The sequence below is a fragment of the Belonocnema kinseyi genome, chromosome 9 (genome assembly GCF_010883055.1).
Source record: "Belonocnema kinseyi isolate 2016_QV_RU_SX_M_011 chromosome 9, B_treatae_v1, whole genome shotgun sequence".
Taxonomy (NCBI): Eukaryota; Metazoa; Arthropoda; class Insecta; order Hymenoptera; family Cynipidae; genus Belonocnema; species Belonocnema kinseyi.
The window spans coordinates 71,410,357-71,432,572 of NC_046665.1; the positions used below are offsets into that span (position 1 = coordinate 71,410,357).

The 22,216-nt window shown below is 31.2% G+C and overlaps 1 protein-coding gene across 1 annotated transcript in view; it reads left to right on the forward strand.

Moving 5' to 3' along the window:
• Positions 1-22,216, forward strand: part of LOC117180200 (neural cell adhesion molecule 2-like) — a 302,748-nt gene that overhangs the window by 274,336 nt on the left and 6,196 nt on the right. The window contains exons 10-11 of the mRNA XM_033372581.1: positions 14,168-14,416; positions 18,255-18,529. Of these exons, the coding sequence (XP_033228472.1) occupies positions 14,168-14,416; positions 18,255-18,529 (524 nt within the window). The remainder of the gene's footprint in view (positions 1-14,167; positions 14,417-18,254; positions 18,530-22,216) is intronic.

Genomic DNA, 22,216 nt, shown 5'->3' on the forward strand with positions numbered 1-22,216 from the left:
CAACACACGCGGGAACGACCTACATTCAAAGACACAATGCGGCACTAAGAGTACTTTATTACCATCTCTGTCACTCCTACGGAATTCACCTTAATATCGCTCATCTAAATGGTCCTAGGGAAATTGAGTCAATTGTCGAGATTGGGAAGTGCCGTATATACTGGAACTTGATATTCTCGACAATTGTTTCTGTTGCTCACTCGAGGCCTGACATGGTTCTTCTTGACTTCGAGAAGAGCACCAGGTTCGTTATCGAATTTTCGGCACCAGCTGACAAAAACATCATAGCCAAGGAGAATGAAAAGAAAGAGAGGTATCGAGACCTTATAAGAGAGTTGCAACGATTGTACCCGGAATATTCTGTTAAACTGATCGTCCTTATCATCGGCGCTCTTGGATGTGCCAAGCTTTCACTTGCTAACAGCCTAAAAAGCATCCCTGCGTGTCAACAATACGCTTGAACACTTTCGGGAAAAATGCAGAAGGCGGTTGTCCTTGGGTCGCTCCGTGTTCTTAGGGTCCACGAGGCTTTTGCTGGATCGTCGTATTGATTCCTTTACAGACTGTAACCACCTATCTGACGGTTGTGAGACGTGGTTATGGCTGAAATTTTACCGCCATTTCGCTGGAGGCGGGTGAAATTTTTCACAGTAGCACCCGCTCTCGGCGAAATCCTGCGGTTGTCCTTATGACAAATTTTTAATTATATATTCGGGTTGGAAGTTCATCTGTTTTACGGAAAATTCGTCTTTACCTTTCTAAGTTCAACAATTTCGAAGAACTTTTTTAACTAATTATTTAAAAATAAGAGTTTTCCTTTTTTATTGTAATTTTTTAACTAAAAATTTAAGTATTTTCTTTCTGATTGAAAATTTATATTTTTGGTTGACAATTCAACTATTTATTTCAAATTTCATATATTTCATTAACAATTCGTCTTTCTTAGTAGAAAAGTAATCTCTTCGGCAAATTCGGGTGAAAAATTCAACTGTTTGTCTAAGAATTCAACTATTTTGGTGAAAATTTAATTATTCTTTCCAAAATTCAACTCGTTTGTTGAAAATTTAACTAGTTTATTGAAACATTGCTTTTTTCTTGCTTGAAAATTAATATATTTAACAATCTTTTTCGATTAAAAGATTCCACGATTTTTTGAAAATTCATCTTCGACGTTTAAAAGTTTAACTACTTTGTTTGTAAAAAGTGTATTTTTTTGTCGAAAATTCGACTGGCTTATCCAAGATTTATCTGCATGGACAGGAAACTGGTCCTTTTGTATTCAAAGTTCATCTTTTATGGTAAAAAAGTCTTCATTCTGGTTCAAAAAATAAATTAAAACATTTAAATCTGAAATTGTTTCATTAAGTACAAATACTTCAAATCTGTTATTAATGGTGATTTTTAATTTTAAAATTATCTGATATTTTACAATATTAATAATCAGTATCAAAAATTAAATAATAAAGAAACCTAAAAATATAGTGAAACAGCCTCATTTGATAAGAGCTAATTTCAAAGCCTCCTTTTCGTGAAAAAACCTTTTGCTGGAGGGGCTAATCAGTCTGTAGAAAATTAGTACAGCTGAAAAATACAGAAATTAGGCCTTTGCTTCCTTTCTTCTCTTTTCGCTTCTCTTTCATACGTTGACATATTAATCCTTGTACTCCCCTTTACTCGGAAAAATATTAAAACGCTTTTACCTATACTTTATGTGGGGACATTTCTTCTCAGAATCACAAGAACAAAGGCCCATATTATTTACTCCACATAATTAATATTCTTTAAGGAGTATTCTTAAAGTTTTTTGAATTTTTGTTTGAGTTCTCATTATAATGAGAAGGTATTTTGTTTGTGTGAAAATTGACTATCGTGGATTTTATTATAATTCAATTTATTTCTTTATATTTATAAATCGAAAAATTCATAAAAAAGTTCATTTTATGGTCAAACTATGTAAGTCCATACAAAATAAAAAGACAACAATTGTTTACCTATACAAGATTTACAAATTTGTTGGTGACTGCTTTTTGCAAGAAAGCGTACTTTTCGTGTTATACTTGAAACATCAAATAAAAATTAAATTTTTGAAGTAAAGGCGGAAGCTAAAATAAAGTATTTAATAACAAAATTATTTACCTAAATTAGATCTACAAATTTTTCTTATTACATTTTTTGATACGACACGTAGTGACTATAGGGATAAAATAGCGTAGTATTGATAAAATTGATTATATTTTTATAAGCTAACATTTGTATTTGTTGATTATGTTGATTATGTTTACTGCAGACACCAAAGCTATACATATTTTCGACTTTTTAAAAAAATGTGAGCATTAATGGAAATTCATAGAAAAAATTAGTTTAAACCGAAAAATACTAAAAAAATCAAATCAATTCAACTGAAATAGGCTTTCTAGAATTATGTTTTGTTTTTTTAAACAGCTAACTGTAAGCTTGATTCAATAATGTTCATATATTAGTATTAGCTACGCTTTGTCATGAGTTTAGAATGTCATACAAAATCGAAACTTCACATGCAAATTTTTAGTTTGTAAGAAATACGCAGAAATAAAATTAGTTTCAATTTAAGTTTCAAAAAACTACAAGTATTAAAAAACTACAAGAGTTTAAAAACTAAGGCTGCTATTAATTACGTAAATGTTGTTAATTCCTTTCGAAGGATATTTGTTACTAAATCAAGGATAAATATCCCTTGTTTTTTTTTGCAATCTTTTTTCTTGTTCAAGGTAACCACTCGATACTTGCAAAATATTTCATGCATTTTTTTATGAAATATAATGCACGAAAGTTGACCAAGTTATGAAAGGTGATACCTTTTATTAGTGATTTATAATAACTTAGACTAGGATTTATGAGTAACTTGAAACAAATTTTAATTTAGATATACTATGACTAACTACAAAATCATTAAAATTGATTAAAAACTACGAAAACTTATATGTGGCGACCAAAACTACTTGAAACTCATAATGACGTATTTAAAACGATTTATTTTACTTAGAATCCCCTATGTCTTATTTGAAAAAACTTTTACTACTTAAAACTCATTAGAATTTATTGAAAAATACTTTTACCATTTAACACCCCTTATGTCATACTTCGACCTAACTATGCTATTTGACACTACTTCTGTCTAACGAAGACTAATTTCCATCCTTCAGTGAAATAGTATTATTGATAATACATGACATAACATATAATTAACTAAAAGAACTTTTTATATTTAGCATACAATATGGCTGAGTTATAGTGGCTTATACTACTCATAATTATCGCTAATTCAAAAAGAAATTTATCACTTAAAGGTAATTTTGACTTATTTAAAACTACTCCTACTATTTCAAACCCATGATGCCTGACTTTAAATTAAAGATGCTACTGGTCATTTCTTATATCTATATTAGGGTGGTCCAAAAAACGCTTTTCGAGCTACAGGGCAAGACACCCCCTCAAAAGTTTCCATTTCCGTAGAAAGAAAATCCGCACTTTTTTGTTTTTTGAAATTCGAACATTAACACGCCACCGGGCACTTTAAAATCCCATTTAATTAAAACGGGGAAACTTTGAATTTTCGAAGAATTGAACTCATGTTCCAGAGTTTCATCGAAACGTGCCAAGTTTTTTAAGGGTTTCAGAAAAGTGTCTGCGAAATATAACCATACTAATAACTTTTATTTCCTACTCATCCTAACCCTCCCCGCAGCGGCCCAAATATGTCCCAAAAATCCAAAAACTTCATTTTTACGTATTATTGTTGCTTTTTAGCAATTTCCGTCGTCTCTTTATACAAATAATTACTAATGGAAAATTTTAATATTAACTATACTTTTTAAACAATTTTAAATTGCTTAAACAAATGTAAATTATTTAAAAAATTATTTACTCTTAAAAAATGTAGAAAAATCGTATTTTCTTATTGAAATGTAATTGTTTGTCATTATTTGGAGTAGTACATTTTTCTGAAAACATTGTTTAATTATTTAAATAATTATTTATTGTCTTTTTTTAAAATTGCTAAAAATTGAGACAGAGATATCAACTATATTTTTAAATTAGTATCCCATGATACGTTTTGTTAAATAATTACAAAATTTTAATACATTTCTTTTAATGTTCAGTAAATTGCTGCAATGAAACCTTGCAATAGCCCTCCCTTCTATAGCCCTTCCGAGAATTGACGCTACGCCGCTATTAGGTGTTACAGCAGCTGCGCGGGTTGCGCGGGATTAGCGGTTGTCAATTAGGCGAGTACTTAGATGTGAAAAAAGAAAAGTGAAGCGGGCTTTAATGCGTGAGTTCTCACCCACCGTCAGCACCAAAATCGGCGCTGTAAAAGAGTTTCACTGTACTTGTTTAAACAATATTTATTTGCTCAAGCATTTTTTTCAAAAACTAACAATTTTAAATAAGTTAGAACACCTACAATTGTATTAATTGTTTAAACAAATGTAATTTGTTTAAATCATTAATTTTCCAAAAAAAATTTTTAAATCGTAATCACTTGTATGCCTTCTGTTTTATTTTTTGTGTAGTTATCGAAAAATAACTTCTTGAGCAAATTAAAATTTTTTTAAATAAATATAAATTCGTTAAACATTAGAAGAAATGTTTTAAAATTAGATAATTATCGAACAAAAACTAGCATAGGATACTAATTTGAAAAAAGTGGACAATGACAAAATATTGCATTTCAATAAAAAAATATGAGTATTTTTTACATTTTTCGGGAATAAATAATTGTTTAAATAATTTATATTTATTGAAACAAACATGATTTAAAAAGTCATGGTCAATATTCAAATTGTCTATTAGTAATTCTTTGTATGAAAAAGACGACGCAAATTGCTAAAAAGTAACAATAATACTTAAAAATGTAGTTTTTTATTTTTGAGTCATATTTGGGGCGGTGCGGGTAGTGGGGTGGGGTTGAAATGAAATTTATTAGTATCACATTGGGCCCAAAATTTGGCGACGTCTTTACGACATCTTTACGACATCTTTGCGACATCTTTACGACATCCTATGTCCATGTCGTTTCGATGCCTTTGCGATGCCGTGAAGACATCGTCAGATCATACAACTTATTTACGATATCGTAAAGACACCTTAACGACATGGGCATATAATGTCGTAAAGTTGTCGTAAAGTTGTCGTAAAGATGTCGTAAAGACGTCGCTAAACTTTGTGCCCACTGGGATGGTTTTATTTCGTAGACACTCCTCTTGAATCCCTAAAAAGCGTGGCAAGTTTCGATGAAACCCTGGTACATAAGTTCAATTTTTCGAAAATTCAAAATTTCCTCATGTGGATTAAATGGGATTTTGAACTGCCCGGTGGTGCGTGTTTTTGGAGCACCCTAATCTATATACTAATGGACTCCTATTGTCTATATACTATTGGACTAAACGAGTGAGCTACTGCTTGGGCCAACACAAATTACTAATACTACTTTATGATCTTTATGACTTACTTTATGACCAATGAACGTCTACTATGGCTAAACTAAAACGACTCGTACTACGTAAAACAGATTTGAAACTATTATCAAGTATGGCCGATGACCTATAGTAGTTAACACTCTCTAGGGGCCATCCAAGAATTGCATAATAGCTTTCTTTCTTGGAGGGGGCGGATGGTATATCTACTCTGTTACGTAATAATTCTAACAAATTAAATTTACAAGAAATTTATCTATCGACAATTATATTATATAACGTGAAAGTTTAGTAATTTTTGAACAGATTTTTATATTCACTGAATATATTTAATATACATTAGATTTGATCATCTGTTTTCCTGGATTTGACGACGGATTAAGTGGGAAGTAGAAATATTAAAAGCCTTTGGTAAAGAGTTTTTATCTTTTAAAATTTTTGTTCGAAATATATATTTAAATCACTTGGTAAAAGATTTGAGAAAATTGTATAGTCTCGTGTTACATTACATTTTATTTGAATTTATTATAATCACAATCGTTATTTAAAATGCTTAATTTATTGTAGCTCTTGTTTAGTGAGTAAATAAATGGTTAAATTTACTAAATTATTAGTTAGGCAGTGCTGGGTCTGTTGATACTCGGAGAAGTGCGATCATACTAGATGATATGTATTTATCAGCTTAATGGCTCCCATAAGCCACGTGATTTCTTCAGGAGGGCGAGGGGGCTGATGAAAGAACGCTTTTGTCTACATGGGGGCGGGGGTGGGTGAGGAAGTTCAAAAATATAAAAAAATGGATCTCGTTGCTCATGGCAGCCTCTCTTATTAGCGGATTTACTCTCAAAATCATAGTAGAGAGGTAAAAAATGAATCCAAAAGTCAAGTCCAATCTGTAAGATTTGATTTATTCGAATATTCGAACAATTTAAATTTCGAAGATTCGACTAGACCTTTGGATCAATTTTTTTTACCAAAAAATGAAGGAGTTTTGATTTTGAAAATTGTAATAATCCAAGCAAATCAACCGGTTTTAATTTTTGGTCAAATATATTTCTATTTCAAAAAATCCAATGTAGTCCGGGGAAATTAGACTTTTTTCCAGAAAAAAGATAAAGTTTTTCTTTCTTCAGGATCATATCCCTTATGACATTAGAAATTAATACCAATAAAGTTCTCCATTGGATCAGCGCTGCATAAACCCCTAGCCTTGAAAAACATCCCTTAAACGGTTAGTAGCACTGGTTTTTGGCTGTTATATACGAAAAGGTGTCTCGGAGGACAAAAATGAATAGTAGTGAAAATATTAAGAATCAAAATGGAAATAAAAAAGGTTCTATAAATGTTTGATGTACAGGTCATAGGTGATGCGTAATCAGCTCCAGGAGTGGGGGGTTGTTTATGCGTGTGGCGCGAAAAGTATTCGCGCGCTTAGTTTTTGAACCCTAACTTATAAACAGGTAGTCTTTGGACAAAAATGCGTAGAAGATAATTTGTAGAGCAGAAAATTTTCTTTTCCGGACTAATACAATTTTTTTGCATCACATCAATTTTGGAAAGTCATAATTAATTTTTTGTTCTGCACGTGCGAGCACTGGGACCTCGTTTCCACACCACCCCTGAGGTAGAGTTTTTTGAGGTTTTTTTTACTATGGTTTCCACTGTAGATCTATTCCACTCATCTTCAGTTGATAATATCACTAGAAATAAAAATAATATTCTTTTGGGTATACAATTCTAGACAGTGTCAGTGCCAGTTTTATACTGTCTCATTGGCTTATTTTAAATTTTGACTTTGCGAATGAATATTGCGCTCATAATAATGTGCCTTATCTTCAATTATATCTTCTTTATCATCATCTTCTTCTGCATTAAGACAACCTTGACCTTAGCAGTTGAGGCACGTGACTGGACATCGTAAACAAGTTTTTGCGCATGTACATTGCTTTCTACACCCTACATCGGCAGAAGTAGGCGGAAGTCCAGATAAAAGAACAGCATGACTGGACTGACTTAAAGATTAGTGTAAAGAAACAAATATATAATTATTCAGACTGATTTCAGAGAATGGGTCCTCAAATAATGCTAAAATAAATCGTTCCCCCGCGGCTGCAACTTCATTATGTGTAGAAACAGGGTTGTTGAAAATCGTCACAATATCATCAAGTTTTGCCAAGAGTATATCCTTCCTGAACAAATTAGTCGTTTTTAGTTTTCTCATGCCCAAATAGCGAGGGTGTAGTATTACATCCGCTAAATGCATAAGTAAATACAACTGATTCTTTGTAATTTTTCAAGAAGCCACTGTTTTGCAAGCGTTGTGAACTATAAATTCCAGACTTAACATTTCCTTGCCTTTCTTTCGAAAAGAATATATCTTTTTCTGCTGGTGAGAGAGAGAGAGAGAGAGAGAGAGCAATTATTAAAACAAGAAGATCGACATCTTGTCCGACTACAGTCAGACTGTGCTACAGCAGTCTCAATAATTATATGCATATTTTATGTACTTCTATCGAGTCAACTGTTTGTAATAAGTTCAGGTATCCATCTTTGCGAATTTCACTCACCCGTCTAAGATTGTCAATTCCACTTTTTACTTCGACTGTCTTACCTAAACCTAAACTTTTTACGCATATGAAACATTTACTTGCTGAAGCCATGGTGAATTTTAAAACACATCCACCTCATAGTACTTCAGCACCTTTACTGCTTACTCTGCTGTAAAAAGGTGTAGTATTTATGTGGTTCCGCATGCGACGAATTGCTTATCCCGTTAGCTAAGGATGCTTGGGACCCTTAAAAACGAGTTAATCACGTATAAGCCACTTTAACGGCATTCTTCGAGATAAGAGTTCAAGGTCTGAGTAAAGCAATGTCTTAACAGAAATAATGGGTTCTATGAGAAAACTTAAAAAAGCGATTTTCGAATTGTTATATATTCAACTATGGAATGTTGAATTACATTTTTAATAAAGAATTTAATCCTTCGTTTGTAAGCCACAATATATAAAAACGCACAAAAAACTTTACTTTACAGGTAGTGTGGACATAAGATCCGAGCGCTTGTACGCACACTTCAAAAAATTAATTATGATTCTCCAAAGTGATGTAATGCAAAAACAATGTATCGGAATGAAAAGGAAATTTTCAGCTCTACAAAAAAGCGCGCGAGGACATTTCGCGCTACTCGCCAAATTATCCTCCCCACTCCTGGAGCTGATTGCGCATTACCTATTGCCTGTACAGCAAAAGTGTATAGGGCCTTTTTTTATCGCAAATTCTATTCTGAATATTTTTACTTCTATTTATTTTTATCCTCTGATGCACCATTTCGTATATAATAGCCAAAAACCAGCGCTATTACCCGTTTAAGGGATGTTTTTCGAGGCTAGGGGTGTATGCGATGCCGATCTGATGGGGAATTTTTTTGGTATTTATTTCTAATGGCTTCAGGGACATGATTATGAAGAAAAAAAAACTGTATCTTTTTTTTTCTGGAAATCGAAATTTTTCAAGCTAATTTTCCCGGACTAATGTTCCAAGCGTGTATAAATTTGTATTACAAATTGAAATAATAGACTGCACAACTCTTATTATAAAATTTGTTAGGTTGTCAACACTTATGTATTAAAATCAATTTATTCTACTTGACGCCCACTACGGCTGACTCAAAACAACTAATACTACTTGAAACTGCTCATTAGATTGACCATTACTTTTCTTCATTTATTCGCATTAGTGTCATTAGTTCAGATTCAGGTATAATAGATGACAAGTATGTTCTAGTTTTAAAACAGACGTAATACATGTTAACATTATGACTAATTTGAAGCATTTACACTCTCGCCAATCATTAGGTCTGGCTTTAAACTGCTTATACTACTTGTCAGAAAGGAAGAAAAGTAATGGCCAATTTGGCGAGCAATGTTGTTGCCTGGATTTGATAAAGGGACGTGTTTGAAAGGCTGAACAGAAAGTGCGTTAATGCTTACAGGGAAAAAATGGTTTTGAAATCATGATATTTAATATTGAACTTAGTATAACAATAATACATATATAGTAATCTATATTCAAATGTTCTTTATTAAAAATTTTAAATTATTATTATTACACCATTAAGCCATTTCCCTTTCGGGGTAGGCGTGACTCACTCGGCAGGGGAAAGGAGTATTGTGTGGAAGGGATAGAGATTTTTCAGATTGATCCAGAATTCTCGTGCTATTTAAGTAAATAACACGTTCATTCCGCAACACTGCTCCGACCCAGGTTGCTGATCAATCTCTCTAGCAATCACCCCAAGCGAAGAACCTCACGAAGCCGTTATGTAAGGTTCCCCACTTGTGTCCATTAATAGCCAAGGTCTTCGTTTCAGGCGTCATTCACTCTACTGACAATCTTTTTATTAAATATTTGCCGCCATACTTTCCTGTCCTGGCATACTTCTCTAGCTTCTTTTATGTCAATGCATTTTTTCATGCAGGCTCTCGTGTTTCTGTGACTTCTTATGTCTGTTCTAAGTAGGGTCTCATTCACACATTCTAACCATTCTTTCCGCGGTCTACCTCTGAGCACGCTGCCATTTACTTTACCTTGATAGACTTGTTTCGTTAGTCGTTCATTTGGCATTCTCTCAACATGTCAGAACCATCTTAACCGATTTCTTGCCCATGTGTCTACTAGCGTCTCTTCTGCACCACATTCTTTTAGAATTATCTCGTTAATTACTTTGTCCATTAGGGTTTTCCCGCTTATTATGCGCACGAATCTCATGTCAATTGCGTTAATTTTACTCTTATCTTTTTCTTGATAAGTTCATGTCTCGCTACCGTATAGTACAGTAGGTACAAATATAGAATTATGTGTTGCCATTTTAGCTTTATTTGATATATTTTTACTTCTGATAAGGGGACCTGCTCTACCAATAACCTTCTTACCTTCATTTATTCGTCTATCTAATTCCTCATCTATCTTCCCGTCCCTAATAAATAAGCTACCAAGGTATATGAACTTATCAACTTGTTCAATTCTCTCATCATTTAATAAAAAATTGCATAGTGTTTTCTCACTCTTTCCTTCGAACACCATAGTTTTTGTTTTATTTGCGTTAATTTTGAGGCCGATGCTATTCATGCTTGCATCTAGTTTATTCAACATTCTTTGTAGGTCTTCGATAGACTCTGCCATAACAACCTTGTCTAACTCCTTCAATAAATCGAAACAGTCACTCAGTTTCCCATTCACTCTTACACTCGCTTTGCTACCTGTATTTATTGTTTTTATAGCTTGTAGGATCCATCCATTGACTTCATACTCTTTCAGGACTTCCCAAAGTTTACTTCTATCTACCTTGTTAAAAGCTTTTTCTAGGTCAACAAACGCACAGAAAACTTTTTTTCCTACTCTCAAACTTTGTTCTGTTATTTGCCATAAACTAAATATTTGATCCGTACATGACCTTCCTGGCATAAACCCACTTTGGACTTGCCAAATCTTTGCTTCTGTTATTTTTATTACCCTACGAATAAGTATTTTTGAATATATTTTACTTACGGTGCTTAATAAGCTAATCCCTCTGTAATTATTGCACTCGCTTTTATCTCCCTTTCTCTTTATATTGGTACGATAATAGCTTCTTTTCAATTGTCTGGGACGTCTCCCATCTCGAAACATAAATTTATCAATTCACACAGTCTATGTGGTATGCACGCGCCACCGTGTTTAAGCATTTCAGCGTTAATACCGTCTACCCCGGCAACCTTACCGTTTTTCAAATTCTTAATATATTCCTAACCTCAGTGACACAGACTTTTTCACAATTGAGTTTTCCATCGCATCGTGTTCAACATCGCAGTTTTGGTGTCCTATAGCTTCATCTCCGAATTGTCTCCCAAAATAGTCTCTGAAAGCCTCTAGTATTCCGTCTGCAGCATATACCATTTCCCGCCTAGTATTTCTCATATTCACAAATTCTGTACTTTTGTTTCCTTTCATTTTTTTATAAAGTAGTTTCCTGCTTCCTTCAAAGTCGTTTTGTATTTTTATCTCTTCTTCTGCTCTAATTGTATCTTTACTTTCTTTAACTAATCGTTTAAGTACCCTGTTTTCACGTCAATAATCATTTCTACGTCTACTTCTTTCCTCATTACTAAGATCTGCGATGTTCAAAGTTCTCTTGTACGCTTCTTTTTTTGCTTTTTGGGCAGCCTGAATTTCATCATTCCACCGTCAGATTGAATTTATATTTGAATAAACCATGTTTAGAGAAACTAATTTATTCAAATGATTATACTGTAACATACTGTTCAAAATTCTTGAAATAATCAAATAATCTTAAAATGTAATTATTTTTGTTAAATTATGTAATTATATTCCCCTTGTGGCAACGCATACAAGATCGTATATATACATGAATATAAACATATACATATATCACATAGCAGGAATATCCAGCATATTATGTATGTGGTGCAGCAGAGGTACGCATCTATTTCTATACATGCGACAACGGTAATATCAGCGTAATAGACATACCTTCGTTAATTACTGTCCCGCTTATTAAGCCTGGGCACTGCGGCTACCACTGATATTGACGCACACAGCATTACTGCTCGGAACACCTTTTGCAGATAGCAGGAGAGATGCTGCAACCGGGAGAATTATCACCTGGATGACAGCTAATAATCCTCGAAAATTGATGCTATTGCTTCAATCTGCCATCCACCCTGTTAATATTCATTGAAATATTGATCTTGCTTTTAGGCAAGATGGTCTTTTATTTCAACATAAGACAAGGTGGCAGTAGGTCAGGAAAAACCTGGAAATCTGAAAAAGTTAGTGAATTTTATTGGTCGAGAAAAGGCAGGGAAAAGTCAGAGATTTTAATAAAAATTTTCTGCAGATTTTATTTTGTTTATAAAATATTTCATGTTAAAAATGTTTTAAGATTAAGAATCTGGTCTTTGATATAATTGATTCGAAATAATAAAAAATTATTTGATCAAGAATTAATCAATTTTTCTAATAAAATGTTGTGGCCCAGGAAGAAAAATTACATATATTTTATACATAATAGAAAACATTATGTAGAATTTTGATTTATTTGATATAAAAGTTGTTTGAAATAAATAAAAATTATGTATAATATTTTCCACTATGTATAGCTTATCAACCTGGGGCCACTATGATATAATATTCCTGTTAGTGAGTTATTTGCCTAGCCCTTTTTTTAAATTTATTATTTGTTGTTTGGTTTAAAAATTCATCCTTTTTGGTAGAAATTTCATCTTTTTTTTGATAAACTGAAAATGTTACGTTGAAAATAATCTTGCTTGGTTCATGATTCAACTATTTTGTTGAAGATTCCTCATTTTTTGATTAAATTCAACTGTTATTTATCTTCAATTGAATGATTTTTGTTTAAAATATGTACTAATATATTATTTATTGAAACTTCAACCTTCTTGCTTAAAAATTAAACTATTAAGTTAAGAGTTAAAACTCTTAGTTAAAAAATCATTTTTTTTCTTGGAGATTCATCATTTTAGTTAATAATTCTTCTCTCTGTTCAAGAATTCAACTATTTAGTCAGAAAATGGTATTTTTATTTCAATTAATTTTTTTAACTGTAAATTTAAGTTTAAAAAAAGCTTTTTGTTTTAGAAAATTAATCTGTTAGGTTGAAAATTTCTGTTTTGGTTCCATCAAAATTTATCTTTTCTGTAGAGATTCAATTTTTTATTCATTTCGACACTTTTGCTTAAAATTTGATGATTTTGTGGAAAATGCAACTCTTTGGTTAAACTTTAGCTATCTTGTTAAAAACTCGTTTTTTGTTTGTTTGTTGAAATATCAACTGTTACACGTTCAGTTAAAATTCGTTTTTTTTTTCCAAAAGTCATCCCTTCTAGTTAAAAATTAACTTTCTATTTCCGTAGAAATATAATCTCTTTTCGATAATAATTGTAAAATAATTTCTTGTTTGTTAAAATCTCATATTTTTTGGCACAAAAAATCTATCCTCTCTTTTTGGAAATATATCTTGCTTTTTTTTTGTTTTTTAAAAATCCAACTCTTCTCTAAAGAATTTAATTACTTGGTTGATAATGCAACAGCTTAAGTTTCATTTTCAATCGTTTTTGTTTGAAAATTTGACTCTTTGATTGAAAATTTATCTTCGTAGGTTGAAAATTTATTTATTTAATTGAAAATTAAACTATTTCGTTAAAAAGTTATTTTCGTTAATTCATACATTCCGGTTTCATTTCCGGTTTCATTCATTCTTGTTTCAAAGATGTTACATAAATAAAATTTTAGTCTTTGAACATGTATCTCAGAGGAAATAAATAATTGGTAACGGAAAGATCAGGAACTCAGGGAATTTTGAAAATTATGTTTTTTGGCCGTCCTGTAAAAGAACTGATGCGTAAGTCAAAAAAGTATATCAAATAGAATATGTGGAAGTGTATAGGGATTTTCATTCAATCACCAACGTTAAGCAGCACTTAGATCGTTGACACGCAGATGGGTGCTGTCGTACTAGGTGAAGTGTAAAATTATCTTCTTAGCTGCCTTATTTACTCTCGAAATAATTATAACAAAAAATTTAGAATGAAGAAATGGATCTGTCTACGGACCCACATTTCTCTTAATTAGGTTCTAGAATTTTAATTTCTAACAATACTTAATGCACGTTTTTTTATTTACATTTTCAGGCGGTACCAATGCGTCATTGCTGAGCCCACTACTTTTGGGCCTGGCAGCAACTGCAACACTTTTAGCCCTTGCCGTAGCCGTTTTTCTGGCAGCTTTATACCGGAAGCATTCCAGTGGCCGGGGAGGAAGTCCAAAGCACGCTCCTATCGTGTGCGAACCACCTAATGCAGGTTCAACCACTCCAGTACATTCTCAAACTAAACAGGCGGTCGATGATATCGACCCTGACATAATACCCAACGAGTACGGTAAGTGCTTTGAACTTATTAACACCTATGGATTACAATTGAAAATTCTTTCTAAGGCTTTTTAGAATATTTCGTTTCATAATTATTTAAAGGACGCATGTTCAAAATGTTTGGGGTCAATTAAAAACATTTTTGCTATCCCTGTTCTTCTTTGTCACACATCATCACACAAGGCTTGAACCCTCCAAAGTGACGTCACAAATTTGAAAACCCCATCAGTCTAGTAAACATTTTTTCTATGATTTAATTTCAGAACCACCAAAAATAAAAGAGACTCGCAAAGAAACTCGGAAAGCAAAAGTGGCATAAATACATTTCAATCAAATGAATGCTGTTACAATATTGAATGCAATATAAAAAGCTTAAGATTTCAAGCCGAAGTATATTGAATTTTAAACCAAGAAGCTAAATATTCTGCAAATAAATTCATTCAATAGAAAACAGTTGCATTTGAAAAGAAATAGTTGAAATTAAAGCAAACGACGAATTTTTAACCCTGCTACTAAGGGACAAATTATCTATCCAAAAAGACCAACTTGCTACAAAATAATTAAATGTTCAAAAAAATCATCGATTTTTTAACAACAAAAATTACTTATCAAGCAAACAGTTGCCTTTGAAAACCAATAGTTAAACTTTCAAGAGAAAAGAACGAACTATGGACACAAAAGTCACTTTTTTAACAGGAAAGTTGAATTTTAAAGTGAAATTGACGAATTCTTCATAAGACAGTCGAATTTGCAATTCGAACGGCTAAATTATCTATCCAAAAAGATAAATGTATAAAAAGTGATTTTTTTCAAATTAATTGAATTCTTAAGTAAAATTATTGATTTTCAACAAGAAAAAAATTAGTTGTTAACGAATTTGTTCAACTAACGACTAAATCGTTGAATTTTCAAAACAGTATCTAATGTTTAACAAGAAAAATCTATTATTAACCACAAAGTTGGCTTTAAAACAAATAGTTGAACTTTCAAGCAAAAAGAAAGAACGTTCAACACAAAAGTCACTTTCTTAACAAAATAGTAGAATTTTCAAGTAAAGAAGACGAATTCTTTATAAGAGATTTATTCTTCACGAAAATATAATAGTTGATATTTCAAAAAATTATTATAATTTTAAATCAATAACAGTACAGTTTACAAAAAAAAAGAATGGAATGGTTGATATTTCCACACAAAAAAATCTGCCTCGCTCGCAAGTTTGAGCGCGCCCAGGGCGCGCGGCGGCTTAATCTCGCGCTCTGCACTCGAAAATGGGTTACCTCGCGCTTCGCGTTCGGACATAATTACACCTCGCACTTCGCGCTCGGATATTTATTCTTTGCACTTGGAATGTTTGAATAAAAATTATCAAAAAGATCTCTTTTAGATGACAGTATTTATATGCGTCTTCATATTCTGAATTGTCTACTGAATTAAGTTTAGTCAAAGATTAAGTTTCTTAAAGCTCTGCAGGCTTTGAGGTACATATTCTCATCGTGACACTCGCGCTGTACGCTCGATTTCCAACCGACATTTGTAAACAGGTTTTGTTGAATCTTTTTTTTCTCGTAACTGTTGTCATTTTTCCACACATTTATTTTTAATTTGTTTTTTCAATGTTATTTTTCACGAATAAAACAAAAAGTACGCGTCCTATCAAGAAGTGATTCTTAACGAAATTGTAGATCTTTTTTGGGATATCAAATTTTGTTAATTCATATTTTTTCGTATCCTACATAGTTTGACCGCAAAATAGAATTTTTTATTATTTTTTGTGCAATCAAAATTTGAATTTTCGATTTTCCAAGAACATCCAAAAATTTATTATGATAATCTTGCAGGGCTTTTAAAAAGAAATGTTTTTCTCCTCTTGATTTTTTGTTATATTGTGCGTTTTTTGGTTTAAAATTTTTATTTTCGTTTGATTAAAAAAATTTTGAAAACGCTATAAGTCGGAGAATTTTTCTTTTCATTGAAAAAAGTCATGAGGATACATTGTCTGCTCTTTTCAATACTATAAATATCCGTACATAGAATTTTCTAATTTAGAAAAAAGTGGTCTCAAAAATTTTCAAAATGGGGTCACTTTTTGAATTTTTATCAAAAATGGCTGGTTAACGAACTTCTCCTTTCTTTTAGGACCTAAAAAAAGTGTAACAAAGATGGATTTGATCGCGTCATTTTTTCGAGAGTTATCGTGTTTACGGACGGCTAGACGGCCAGACAGACAGACGCCAAACCAAAAATAAATAATTTCAACCGAAAAGATCATTCTTAAATAAGAAAGGATTTTTCCACTGAATACTTGAATTTTCTACTAAAATAATAGAATTTTCAATTTTTATTAGATCATTATTGAAAATTTGTAGAAATGACCTAGGAAAACTTCAGTGAGAATCTTAATTTTTCATGGGAATTTACAAGATTTTAAGGTAGTAAAAAGCATTTTAATCAGACTGCTTTCTTTAGATTTCAAGGATTTTAGCCGATTTTTTTTATGCTGAAATATATTTACTAATTTTGAGGCATATCAGAGGATTTTTATGGGCTTTCGAAGATTTGAAGGTATTTAAAAAGGTTTGAAAATATTTTAGCGGATTTAACAAAATTTGCAAATATTTCGAAGGTATTTAAAAGATTTTAACGGATTCAAAGGAGTTTAAAAAGATTCCAAAGTATATGTCCACGGATTTGAGAGGATTTTGTAAGACATAGAAAGATTCAAAGAAATCTCAAAATAATTTTAAAATATTATAAAAGTTTGTAAGAGATTTCGAGGGATTTTATACGATTTTGAAATATTTCACGAAATTACAAAGGATTTTATAAGATTCCAAAACATTCAAAAGTATATCCACAGATGTCAGAGAATATCTTAAGATTTCAGAACATCTAACAAAATTTTACAGAATTTCTGAATATTGTAAAGAAGAGATTAAAAACAAGGCACACTGGATTGCAAAAGACTCTAAAGAATTTTGTGTGGTACTGAAATATTTTCACAAATTTTGAAGCATACCGGGGTTTTTTTATTAACATTTTGAAGATTTGAAAACATTTCTGGGAATTTAAAAATATTTGCATATACTTCAAACGTTTTTAACTAATTTCATATTTTAAGGGTTCTGCAGAGATCCAAAAATATTCCTAGGATTATTTTAAAGATTTCAAGGGATCTCTTAAGATTTCGAAATATTTCACGCAATATCGGGGATTTTAAGCACTTTTAAGAAATTTCAAGGAATTTATACGAACTTTAAAGGATGTCAATGGATTTTTATGAGGGTCTGAGGATTTTAAGGTATTTAAAGTATGTTTACAGATATTAGAGGGTTTTAAGGGATTTCTCGGTAGCTCAATCGTTTCAAGTATTACCTACAAATTATCTTCGACAACCATCAAATTCAATATTTTTCAAATAATTTTCAGATAATTTAAAAGTTTTTTAGTTTTTTTGTCGAATTTTCAAAAAATTCATAAAATTTGGAATATATCTAAGTATTCTACGAGATTTCATGAAAACTTTACACCGCAGATTTTACAAATTGTTTAAATTCTCGACCCTATATTTTATTGGACGTATCTAGTATAAAATATGACATAATAATAAGAAAAAGAAACAAAGACATAACAAAATCTAATATCATCAATCTAAATAGATCATATCCTGTAGATTCTTTCGACATAGAAACAACTTCTGGTAAAAAAAAACGCTTAAATATCCGACAGGAAGTATCTGATCGATTTGATGTTTTATACGAAAAGCTGTGTGAACACGAAGGGCTGCCTTAGTTTAATTAAGTTAGTGCCGATATTTAATCCTTAAAGGGCTTCGTGAATTCTTTTCACAGAAAGAAGACCCTTAACATATACCCCTTATAAGACACCACCGCAAAGACGGAGAAAGGGTCTGTCAACAGATGACGCTACATCACCTGAGAAGAAGCCGATCGTTCGATCTACGATGGATCTTCAACAAGATCTCAGATTGGACGATTCTTCACCCATGCCGACAATAAATTTCACCCAAAATCACGTACAGCAAAATGCGTACACTCATCCACCAACAATGGCGGATTTCAAACAAATGGCGATGGATGCCTACAATCAGCGTAACAATCACAATGTAAGTAAATTACTTATACTGAGTATTTCTATGCTAGCATAGGATTCCTGCCTTTCTCATATTTCCCCTGTTTCTCAAATTATATTTTTTCCCTATTATCAAAAAAATTTATCTTTTTATTTGTACGTACACTAGGTATGAAAATATAATATTTTAATTGCGCGGGAAACACCCTTGCATTTAGTAACTGTAAGTATTATTTATTATAATTATTTATTTTATTTGAAAACTATAGTTCATTTAAAAATAAAATAGCCTAATAAACTGTTATTTAATACACATAAAATTGGAACAGTTAAAAAATATACAGTGATTAAAAAAAGAAGTATTAGTAAGTGAACCATTTTAAATGAAAATATCTAAAACTGAATTACTGATTAAAAATGAAATATTCCAAGCTGATCAACTGCCAGATTAAATGTTCTAACATGAATATTTTAGTCAAATTTTTAAAATTGGTTAATATAAATTTTACATCTGTATAGGAGGGTTCAAATGAAAAATATGTTTTCATTGAATCTACACAAATTAAATGTATTTGAAATGTAAGGTATTTCAGGCGCTCAAGCTTAAACTATTTTTTACTTGAGTGTAAGACCATTGACGAGTATCATTTAAAATTTAAATTCAAAGTATTGATTATTACAGCATTAAAATTAAAAGTCTTGGAAAGAAATATTTAATTATACTGATAAATGTAACGATTTAATTATTAGTGATGCAATTTTTCCAAAGAGAAAATAGTTTTGATTATGAGAAAGATTTAAAACATGTAAAAATTGTTTAGCACATTTTTCTTCAGACTTTTCTTATATCGCGTTGAATGGATTTATTACCTTCTAAGTACACCAAACTTTCGCTTTCAGTCAAGTGTCCGGGGTTGCCTTCAAACGGCCTTGGTCTGATTTCGGGGGACAAAAACGTAAACAGAGAGGGCCGCCTGACTTGTTTCCAATTGGAATATATATCTATATATATATATATAATATCACAACCGCTCTCGCCCTACTCCTCTGAAAAACTGAGTGAGCTAGCAGTTCTAGGAAGGCTGAGAACGGGGTGATTGAAAGCGAGAGTATAAAAGCGTTGGAAATTGTCTAATTTGAAATTGAAAGTGTTTAAAGCTGACAAATTGATGTGTGAAATTCCCAAAGTTAAATAATTTCAGATTAAGATTTTTTTTAAATTGTTTGATTTTATTAGAAAAGAGATCAAAATTTATATTTGCTAATTAAAAATGTTAAAAATTTAAGACCTTTATTTTAAGTCACAGAATTTTGAAATTATATTTTACAGGTTTTAATTTTGGGAGATTCTGGGTACATTAGGCATTTATATCAATTCGAGCGATACTGTTTAAAATCACACAATCTGAAATATTTAGCTTGAAAATTTTCAATTGTAAACTTTTTTTTCAAATTCACTTAAAACCTGTGACTCTTTTTCTAATATTCGAAACCCTTTGTCTATCTTATAGGTTCTTATTCTAAACTTTTGATTCTGGAAAGATTTCAGTTTAAAACATTTTAAAACTAAAAAAGTAACATGGTAAATTCTATCAAAATGATTTTATGTCAGAAAACATCTATTTGAAGCTTAGAGTAACAGTATCAATACTTGGCATTTCAGTCCTATTGTTGGCAAGACAGAAACCGAAGTGAATTTATTTTATTTTGACTACATAATTTATTGCACTGAATAATTAACATGGGCATTGTATGTAAGAAATTATAGTAGAATTAAATTTTTTGAGGCAAAAAATATTTTAAAAAAGTATTATCTACGAAATCATAGATGGGTTCTAACGATTGGGGAGGTACCAAGAATTGGTGTTCTTATCCTATAATGTATTTTAATACCTATTACTACTTTTTAAGTTTTATTCAATTTCTGAATATTTTTCGAAAAAATTAAATGTATCACTGGCACTAAGATGAATTGATGAAAGATGGGAACTTTAAGCTTCCCCTTTATTTTAATGTTCCTATAAAATTTTCAGACTTTATCCATATTTCAAAGAAGCATCTGGAAAATTTCTGAAAAATTTGCATAACATTATTAACTAATTATGGTCCTAATGAAATTTCATTCTCGTTAATAGTAGAAGGATCCCAATTACTTATAAGGATATTATTCTCCTTGTGTCCTTGTGTTGATGAAAATTTCAATTTTCACGGTATTACAGTTCAAAAGCTCACTTAAAATTTTCTTTGTTTTTGAACTTTTTGTGGATAGCTTTGGAACTATAAATATTTTTTTACCAGTCGTCACGTTCAAACTATAAATCCTTGAACTCTAAGTCTAATTTTTTAATTTCATTTTGCGGATTGTATTATTTTAACAAATATAGCGTCAAAATTTGACATTGTACCAATTTTATTTTATTCTGAAGAAGAAAAAGTTACATGAAATCGTTATGTATCAGAATCATAGAACTTATACTTCAGGAATATAGATATTTATTTCAATATTTCACGCAATTGTTAGAAAAAGATTAGATAAACAATTGCTTGAATGCGGTGCTCAACAGCAGCAAAACGTTTAAAAAGCAAAAATGCCTAAATCCCTCGCAAGAGTAATATTCAGATTAAAAAATAAGCATAAGCCAACAAAGAATATTTTTAAAACAAGCTTAATAAACAAATATTATATAAATCGACCATTTTTAACTGAAAATTCTTTTTTACTCAGACATGTGCCAGGTAGCTCAACGGCAATGTTCAAACAATAAAATATGTCAGCAATGACTAAATGTTCTTTTTTTTAAGTTATTGGAAAAATCTTGAATAAATATTCAGCTGTGGCCATTTTACGCGTGAATGAGCGGGGTTTTTGTTTTAATTATTTAATTATTCAATCAATAAACAATTATAAGTGGATACTGTTACTAAATGTTTATAACAAATTGAGACTGTTATACGTAAAATATTATTTTATAGTTATTTTTATGGCCTGAGAGATTCGTATTAAAAGCGAAATCCAAAGAGATTTGTGCACCTGTACCAGTAAAGTATCCGTAACATTATTTAGTAAGAAAAAAAAATTTCTTTCAGTTAAAAATGCTTCATCTATTCAATATTTTCTTCGTAACATTCTTCTGAACAATAATAATAGGTAAAGTTTACAATTTTCTGTATTAGTAAAGCATAATTTATAATTGATTTCAAAGTTATTTGATGGGAGGAAGACCGTGAGAATGACGAAATCGACAAATTTACAATTTGTTTTAATAAAATGCTTATAACAGTACACATTATTAATTTATTGTTATTTTTTATTCTGAACCCTAATTCTATGGGCAATTAATACACTCATACTTTAAAGAAATTTTCTTGCAGTGGTTGTGCTCAGCACCCAACTAACTTTGTGTATTATTATTGGTTTATAGTAATTAGATTGAATTAAAAAAAAGAGTTTTATTCCTGCAGTATATGTATACGGTGTTCAATCCGAAATTTGACCAGAAAAGCCGGGTAAACTGGAATTAGTCTGGAATTTTAAACATTAAGAAAAGTCCAAGGAATAGATGGGAATTTCGTACGGAAACCTGACACTTTGAGCGATTGTATTTTTTAAAGTCAGTACATATATTTCAGAACCTAAATCTTTTTTTAACAAGTGATTCAACTGCTTAGGTGAACTTTCATCTTCTTGCATAAAAAATTTGTCTTTTTGAATTCAATATTC